Genomic DNA, 9,763 nt, shown 5'->3' on the forward strand with positions numbered 1-9,763 from the left:
ATGTGAAAATGACAATACAATGGCTATTGAGGAAAACTGGCAAAACACACAGAGGGTGGAGATCAGAAGGAATTTTCTAAACAATAGAATGAAAATCTGAGATAAATCATAGAATTTAAGGGTTGGAATGGACCTTAAAGATCATCCAGTCCCAACCCCCTGGGCCTAGGCAGGGACATCTCACTAGATCAGGTTGCTCAAGGCTCATCCAGCCTGGATTGAACACCACCAGGGTCGGGGCAGCCACCACATCCCTGGGCAACCTGTAATGCCCAGGAGGAGCAAGAGCTTCACTAAATTTAAGCCAGAGCTTGCTAAGCTCACACTGAAGACACACAAGAGGAAGTTTACAATAGGAGAGGATGATCCCAGTTCTCCAGGGGCTCCCTGACTGTCCTGCTTGGATCTTAGAGATTTGCATATCATGACACCTTTAAAATTCAGTGTTTAATCAGCCAGGCTATGTGTGACTGGTAGGGAAGCTGAGATCCATTACACTCCATATTCTGTGCATTGTTCTATAAATAGTCTGAACATCATGTTCTTCAGTGTTGGAAAAGATTAAACGATAGAGTGCATTGGAGATGATGTTCTGTTGCTTTAATGGTGCCAAGGGTAAGGTAGGATTCGAAGGAGATGCACAGAGGAGGAGAGGGGAATCTTTCATCTCTGGAAAGTAATGAAGAGGCCCAAAATAAGATCAAGGTCTGACTGTAAGTGGTTCTATCAAATTATATAGGAATATAATGAGTTCTCCCCTATCTAATTTCCATATGCAGCTCCTATAACATCTCCCCCCAAAGCAAAAGTGACAGAATATTTAAACTTGGCTCAAAAGCTGTTTAATGTAAAGATTGGAGAGGAAGGAGAATCCAAATGTGCGTACTTTGTTTCTAAGGAGAGATAAAAAAATAAAAGAGGTTCAAATGACAAAGAAAAGTTAGTTTCTAGATCATCTAACACTGCTCTAACTCCACTGCCTGCCCATTCCAACAGCCAGATGGACCATAGCTAGCAGAATAACAACTAGTACTTATTATATGGACCATTTGCTTTTTAAACAGCCATTATTGCACTCAGCATTCAAACACATGTAATAACCTCGAATCCTAATTTGGCACTCCAGCCTGTTCCAGGCTTGGTTAGAGATGGCTTAGCAACTTCCCAGTGTCATAAGTAGGACAGATGATCAGTGTTGCCTCATTATGTTGAGGAAAGCACTCCACAGACAGTAGATTCATTTAATATCTTGTCCACTCCATTATTTTTGAACAGGGTTTTTTTTCTCTACATAAAGAATTTTCCATTTGCTGCTTGGCAAGAAGAACTACCACAACAGGGCAGGGAGCTGAGCTAGTTCCCACCAGATGAATTCCACCATCCATTCCATGATCAAGTCACATATGTGCACCTAGTTCCCACACAGAAGTACAAACTCAAGTCTTTACTCAATTCCTTTCTGAATTTTATGCTAAAATTAGTCAAAGGTAGCAGAGATGAGATCATTTTAGCAATGTGAGAAGATGACTACAAGGAAACACTTTTTTGTCATTCCATACTCTCAGAACTGTTGTTAAGCCTTCAGAAACTCCTGTTTAACTCTACAATCTGCCTGTTACCTTTTACACATCCTACAACCAACCACGTTCTCCCCATCTAGAATTTAAGCCCAAACCCCAAACCAGCAATAGATGCAGACAAATTCAAGCAAACTGAACACTTGCTGAACAGCTCTGATATCTCACCTTGAGAAAGAAAATCTGATATCCTGTTGATTCAAACTGAAGGAGGGAAAGTCTAGGTTGGATGTGAGAAAAAAGTTTTTTACTCTAAGGGTGTTGAGACACTGGCACAGGTTGCCCAGGGATGTGGTGGCTGCCCCGACCCAGTGCAGCTGAATTCTGTCAAGAATCCTCTTAGTGTGGTTTTAGCAGATAAAGCTAGATAGGATATAGATGAAGCATCTCTACCATGAGGAAAGGCTGAGGGAGCTGGGACTGGTTAGCCTAAAATGAGAAGGCTCAGAGGGATCTTACTGATGTAAGATAAATATCTTCAGGTATTCAGGTTTCCATCTTTGAAGATGTTCAAAAGCCACCTAGACATGTCTGGGTGGTCCTGCTTGGCCAGGGAAGTTAGTCCTGGTGACCTAAGGGATGACTTCCAGAGGTACCTTCCAACCTCAGCCATCCTGTGATGGATAATGCTAAGAAAATTCCAGTCCAAAGAGGGAGAAGTAGATACAGGACCTTATCCCCTAGTGTCTGACACACTCCTGTCACTCCTTGCTCAAGTACAGAAGATCTGGAAAGCTGAAATTGCCTGGCAAATATGAAATTATGCCATAGGTTGTAGCTTAATAGTTTATTATACCACATAAATCAGGAGTGAACTAGATGAAAAATCATTAATAAATAATAATTAGCTGTTTCCTGAGCCTGCCATCTGGTAAACAGTTTTCCCAGCCAGCAGCTCCTGCTCCTTACACTCCTCCAAAGCAGCTAAGGGATGAACACAGACTATTCTTTCTCCTCTGCCAATCCCTTTGGGAAGAGTAGATACCCAAGATACTGACATCCTCCCCAGTGTACCTCAGCATTCCACCTGGCCAGGTCTTCCCTGCCCTTCCTGCTCAATTCTGTGTCTCCAGATTGTTCAAACCCAGTAAACCCCAGAAGTTGGAGCCCTTCCTTCCACCCTGCTCCCAGAAACACGTGGGCTCCCAGATAACCAAATTAATCATTCTAACCTGTAAGTGGCTGTCATTAGTATTATTATTTTCATCATATAAATTATCTTCCAGATTAGGTCATATGCATTTTGAGATCCTGTGGTTTCCTAGCAACTCCTCTCACCACTCTACATGCAGACACAGTGTGCCGTTTTCTCTTCCTTTTTTAGACTCTCTGTGCAGGGGTTATATTCAGCAACAGTGATCTCAGGCCTGGCCCTAATGACCTTTAGTCTGTCACATTTGGGGGGATAAGATGCAGAAGACAGTTATCCCCCCTCCAAAAAAGAAAAAAAAAAAGATATCTGCAGCAGATAGTTAGAAAACCACAGTCCTCCACTTGTGTGTCTGCTGTCCTCAGACCACAAGCACTGAGCTCTGCAGGACAGAGATGACAAAAACATACCCACACATGGTAAAAACAGGCAGAATTTGGAAGGTCTTAAACCCTTTGTTACTGTCAGGCTTGCTCTAAGTGCCACATCCCACAGGAACATACAACAGGTGCCTGAACACCATGCAGAGCTCATGTTGTATCTCCACATCGACACAGATTTTCACCTCAAAACCTGAGCTGTGGTTTCAGAGTTGTTTCAATCCAACGTGGGGAACTGTCTGGAGGGCCAAACCAATTTCAGGCACCAATTTTAATTAACTTCTCTAGCTGAGTTAATCAAGATATCTACCAAATTTAATCACGGTGGGGGCACAGTTGGGCGATGTGACGATCCCAGACAATCCTTTGTGTGAGGGGAATAGGATTAACTTCTGTCCTGCCCCACTGACATTTTTTAAAATAACAACGTCTGTTCCAAACTACAAAAGCTGTGGGGCTTAATTATTTAGCTAGCTTGTGGCCCTGTTTCAAAAGGAAAAGGGAACAGACCTCAGGAACAAACCATCTTCAGTCCACATGGAGTACAGCTATTAATATTTGATCCCCTGCTAGCCTGGAGGCAAAGGGAAAAATGTTCAGTTCAACAGTCTGAGACTGAATCTGCTTTAGCAATTGACTCAGCTGAAGATGAGGATGAAATCTTTGCTGCTACAGGTGAGCTAAGTTGGGAGATTCTGGCAATTCCTCTAGCAAAGGAGATGCTATTTGGTCAAGCACAAAGAAAGCTTCAGTGGTGGCCAAAGGAGCCTCTCTGTAAAGATCATCACTGCATCCAATATCCAGTCCTGATTACAGAAAGGATAAGATCATTGTGAAAAGTAAGGAACAGAGACACAAAAGCATATATTTGCATATCAAAGACAATTATCAGGAACAGATGGACAATGCCACCTAACTGGAAAATGGAATAACCTACAGCACCTTCTCCCCTACTCTCTCCCACTAACTCCTATTCAATACCAGTAGTCCCTATGGATTTTGTTCCAGGTTATAGCCTCAGGGTAATCTTATTCAGGGTCTAGAGCAACACAGCAGTGTGGGAAAGTTTTCAGAAAAACTGGAGAACCGAGTTCACTTTCTTGATGTATCCTTAGTCTACATCTTGCAAATACAACTCGTGTCCCTGTCTCAGGGTGACCAGATCTCCCCATGAGCACCTTGGCCCCAGTACAGAGATTTCACTTCACAGACTGATTAGGAGCCTCAGTGTTAAAATGGGACAATGAAAATCTAGGTGAGGTATAGAAAAGAAAATCAATTTTGGATGTCCCCATTTCAGAGGGGGGTCAAAAGACAACCTATTTTTCAGACTGGTCACAGTCTGTGTCACCCAATTAAAGCTACAAACTAGTACCTTGTACGTGTCTTTGCTTGAGAAATTGCTTAAGCAGAAGGTCTTAAGGTTAAACAAATCTTTCAGATATTGAAGGCCAGAGTCACTCACACATGTGCAGGAATAGAACTCCTGGAATGACTATGCTCTCTGGCCCCACTGCAGATATTTCCCTCTTGCCTTTATCCTTCCTACAGTGTCTACCCATTAGCACCTCCAATTAGAAGAGAAAAATCACGAGCTCCATGTTATTTAAGGGATTATGCAGCATTTTAAACTACAGCACAATGTAATTATTTTTTAATAGCCACAGCTATTTCATGTATTTACTTTTAATGGTGTTTGAGTCATAAATTAACAGGAGAAAAGAAAAAGGCAGATCAGCACTTGACAGAGAAACAGGCAGCAATGGCAAAGAAAGACTGAAATGCTAAAAGGAATGATCAGAAATGATCAGAAAGGAAGAGGGAATTAGTTTTCCTTGTTTGCTTTATTCTGGAGTGGTTTTTATCATCTAACTTGTCCCCCAGGGAGCTCCAGAAGGTCAGGGATAAATAAAAATGAGAAGAGTCAAACGGCTGTGTTGTTGCAGAGTGACTTCTGTCAGTTTGTTAAGGGATGTGTATTTTTGGCCAGTCTTAAATTACCAGATAGCAAAGTTAATAAGCTAACACTGCCCCTGCAGAGGACACAGTCCCTCCTCACACAGGGCTGGAGGTCACTGTGCTGCTGCAGCACAAGCAGAGCAAGTGACAGCAGAGATGTCTGAGCACAGAGCTGAAAGATAAAGAGAGGAATAAACAACCAAGCAGGTTAGAGAGAAAGTGAGCCATGAAAGCAACTCAAGGTGCAGAGCATGTGCACATTGGTAGGTGACACACAGTCACCCTGTGCCAGGAGTGTGTCCAAGGCAAGTCCCTGTGGCTGTGCCTTTCACCCCAAAAGTGGCAATGAACCTTTGAAAGCATAACCAAACCTGCAGTGCCCCATTCCTCATCTCTGCAAAGGCTCTTAACACTGGCAGATTTTGTGTTTCAGGCACCTGTGCTCACCTGACACCTGGGGGTGGACAGACAGAGACAGACAGACAGACCTACATGTGCTGCTGCTCTCAGCAGCACCTTATCCTTGCCCACCCCTTGCATTTCACCCCCAGGCTTTTCCACAGAGGAAGACAACCTGAAATTTCCTTCCTCCTGGTATTGCCAGCACTGATCACTTGTTATTCCAAGCTCTAACTCAGTTTGTTTCCCTTCCCACAGAAAGCCAGGCTCGCCAGGATCCGAGTGGCCAAGACTGGCAGCTCCAACGCTTACCTGCACAGCAAGCGCAACGGCCTCCTGAACGAAGCCCTGGAGCTGACGGTGAGTGCAGACACATCACCTCCTTCCCCAGAGTCTGACACATTCTCCCCATTCCCATTCCCCTCCCTGGGCTCTCTCCCTTTCCCTCTCCTTGCCACCTAATTGCTCGTTACCCAGCGTGGCAGCCTTGCCCGCAGAAGGGTGTTATCATGTGCTGTATGGAGGCACAGCTGGAATCCAGCTGCATGACTGGATGGGAGGAAAAAATAAGCTTCCTTGGGCTCCTTGAGCTAGGAAAGGAGCTGGCTTTCCAGCAACAAGCATGTTCAGAGTTCCCTCTGATCCCTCTGTGATGGAGCTGGACTCATTAACACAGGGTCTGCCCACACTATAAATATCCACTCCCAACTACAATCAGTCTAATATGGACTATCTGATCATCTCCAACAGGATAGGAAAATATTCCCTAGCTCTTGTTTCAGGCAGCTTGGTGGTGGGTTTATTTTCAAAGGCCTCTGGAGGCAAATACTGGCTGTTCATCAGGAGGAAAGTTTGGAGTGCATCAGATTGCTCAGCAGAATCAGTGAACATGAGAGGAGGTTATTACATTAAGCCTGATCAACACCAGAGCAGGTATTAGCACATTTCATGGATTTCAGTTCAAATAAATCAGCCTTTCATGCACATGGGGAGCAAAGAGCAAAATGAAGAATGCTTAAATGAGCCACCAGAGCCCCCTAGAACTCAGTCATGCATCCTCACTTGGGCCTAATGCTTCAAATCTATATTGCTTTCCCTGGTTCACATCCATCCAGAGAAGGGCAAGGGATCTGGGGAAGGGTCTGGAGAGTCAATAATGTGGAGCAGCTGAGCCCCTGGAGAAGAGGAGGCTCAGGGTGAACCTTCTCACTCTCTACAACTCCCTGCCACGAGGTGCAGCCTCTGGGATAAGGCTCTGCTCCCAGGGAACAAGGGACAGGACAAGAGGAAAAGGCCTCAAGCTGTGCCAGGGGACGTTCAGGTAGGACATCAGAGAGAATTTCTCCATGGAAAGGGCTGTCAGGCACTGGAAGGAGCTGCCCAGGGAGGTGGTGGAGTCACCATCCCTGAAAGTGTACAAGGAATGACTGGACACAGCACTCGGTGCTCTGGTCTAGTTGACAAGGTGGAGATCAGTCACAGGTTGGACTCAATGGTCTTGAAGGTCTCTTCCAACCTTAATTCTGTAAAATCAAAGCTGAAAAACCTTTCCAGCTCTCAGTGAAAACTTCTCACCAGGACCTGAGCCCACTCCTGCCCCAGTTCGGTGGGTACAGCGCACAGGGAATCGTGCAGCACCTTGTTTTGCACGTAGGAAGATTCTCAGTGCAGGCAGAGAGAGAAATCTGGCCCTTTACAACTGGGATAGTTTTTCAACCAACTCTACTCAAAAGCACTTCACATGAAGTACAGATTGGGAAGGTAAGGTGCCCAGATCAGTTGCTGTTCTCCCCTCCAAAACAAGTTTGATCCTTCTGACTACACATCCAACGTTGTCTCCCGCTCAGGAAAATCTGTTTCTTGAACCATATGTTGCTGTTGAGCAGTTCAAGAGAAGTTTCTCTATCAGATAAAGACCAGGAAGACTGGGCACACCTATTCCAGAGCCTGATCCCCACACAAGAAAGGCTCAGGACTGGGAAGCCAATTCCATTGGGTTTCTGCTATTTCACTGCCCAGAAACAGGCAAAAAAAAATGGACTAAAAATTTCATTTTAAGCTTTAGATTTCTGTTTTTTAAGAATGCCAGAAAAGCTTAGCAGGGACACTCAGTTTGCACTTGATCTTCCAGCCTGTCATCCCAACAAGAATCTCCTCACTTCTCCTGTCAACCAAAACTCCCTGCCAAGACCACTCAGGGAAGAGCAGCTGACGCACCAATGCTTAAGTCCAAAATGCAAGAGGTTGAGAAAAATATTTGGCTGAATGGGTTCAGTTCTTGGCCCTTGCCCAAAAATAAGTGGAGAAAGGATCATTTTGTTGGCTACAAAGCTTCTGTAGGCACAGGAACAAAAACAAAAACATTTTTATGGAGGTTCTAGAGGATTATTTTTATCCATTAATAGCTAAATTTAGGTATCTAGTAGCACCTAGAGTAGGTTTTTGCAAGTTCTTCTGGATGCAACTTGCTTATGTCTCTAAATCATAGTCTCACAGAATGGTTTGGGTTGCTTATGTCTTTAAATCATAGACTCACAGAATGGTTTGGGTTGGAAGAGACCTTAAAGAGGATCTAGTTCCAACCCCCTGCCATGGGCAGTGAACCTTCCACTAGATGGAAGGTGTAAATGCCAACACAGCTCCCCCACAGCCCAGTAAAATCCACAAATTCCACTTTGCAAAACACTCAGTGTTGTCTACATTGTACTAACACTCTAAATTAAATCATAGACTCACAGAATGGTTTGGGTTGGAAGAGACCTTAAAGAGGATCTAGTTCCAACCCCCTGCCATGGGCAGTGAACCTTCCACTAGATGGAAGGTGTAAATGCCAACACAGCTCCCCCACAGCCCAGTAAAATCCACAAATTCCACTTTGCAAAACACTCAGTGTTGTCTACATTGTACTAACACTCTAAAAAAATATCCCCACCTGAAGGAACCTTCTGTTGAAACAGTCAAAAACAAATGATGTGGGGAAGGAATTACCCACCACCTGTGACATACAGGAATAGAATTTACCAAACCATGAAACTTGCCAAAGCTTTGCCTGGCACCTGCACAACCACCAGGAAATTATCTCAGGTATGTGCCTGAGGAACAGCCACATACCTGCATCAAGGACCAAAACATCTCTCTCCATCCCCAGGCAGTGGCATTAATTAATTACAGAACTGCAGAACATCCTTTCTTTAGGGTATACATGAACACTTTCACTCCACAGGGCAAGATTTTATGTCCTTTCATTCAATGGCAGAAGAAACTACTCTGATATTACAAAACGTGAGTGACAGCATAGCCCAAACATGCAAAACCCTTAAGCTGTAAAAATATAAAGGAAGGCAACTCCTGTAGTTGCTATATCAGGGACCAAAAATATTATCCACATACTGTGCATATTCATTAGTCAAATGAGTCTCAAACTGCTTCACTGCTCAGGTACACATCCCATTTTGACACCTTGCCCAGGACTGATGCTAACAGTAATGGACTGCACATGGCCAGATTGCCACAGGGCTGGTTTGTCACCCAGCAGTAATTCCAACTGCAATTACTGGATGGCCATGCCCAGATATTATCTCTTCCAGCATTAGCAATCCCACAGTTCAGTGATCAATGTGTTATTGTTTCACAAGTGCCCAGGAGTTTGCTCTGCAGCCTGACACTCTGAGGAGTCACCTGAGCCAAACAACTGCCCCACGGTGTGTCCTCCTGGCTGTGGCTCTGCACTCAAAGTAATAAATTGGAAAATAAGGAGTGTTCAGCATTCCAGAACATGTGCCAAAATGTCCTTTCATTAGCAGCAGAATGAATACACTGACACCATCTTTCAGGGGAACAGCATGTCTTCAGCCTGAAGCCTTGGAGCAAAGTGAAGGAAAAGCAAAGAAAGGGATTCAGCCAAGGACAGCAGCAGGAAGGAGATCTGCTTCCAACAAGAACACAGCCTCTTGCTACAGAAACATGTGGATTTGTGGCATTTGCCATCTAGACATGAAGTACTCAGACTGTTTTCTTCTCATTTAGAGATTTTTAGTGGGCTTTATGTCAAAAGTGCTCAAGGGATGGTGAGCTCCTTCCCATGGCAGCAGCCTACAGATCCTCTTAGCACTAATCTCCTTGTACAGCCAGCTGAAATTCCCTTTTAGCTAAAATGCTGGGAGGTGTATACCCAAAGAACAGGAGGTTCTGAGGTCCTGTGCCTTCTCACAAGCAGAACCTGCCTAGCCATAGATAAGTGTTGTAGCTGCTCTCATAGGCAGGGACAGTCCAACCACTGAACAAGCTCATCTTGGTTC

General features: G+C 44.4%; 1 protein-coding gene across 1 annotated transcript in view; it reads left to right on the plus strand.

The window, feature by feature from the left end:
- The window catches only part of LOC103808443 (potassium voltage-gated channel subfamily D member 3-like), a 35,168-nt gene that overhangs the window by 14,942 nt on the left and 10,463 nt on the right, over nucleotides 1-9,763 (plus strand). Inside the window, exon 5 of the mRNA XM_009081224.1 lies at nucleotides 5,724-5,825. Within this exon, the coding sequence (XP_009079472.1) occupies nucleotides 5,724-5,825 (102 nt within the window). The remainder of the gene's footprint in view (nucleotides 1-5,723; nucleotides 5,826-9,763) is intronic.

This window comes from Acanthisitta chloris, unplaced genomic scaffold (genome assembly GCF_000695815.1).
Source record: "Acanthisitta chloris isolate BGI_N310 unplaced genomic scaffold, ASM69581v1 scaffold17408, whole genome shotgun sequence".
In the NCBI taxonomy this organism is placed as follows: domain Eukaryota; kingdom Metazoa; phylum Chordata; class Aves; order Passeriformes; family Acanthisittidae; genus Acanthisitta; species Acanthisitta chloris.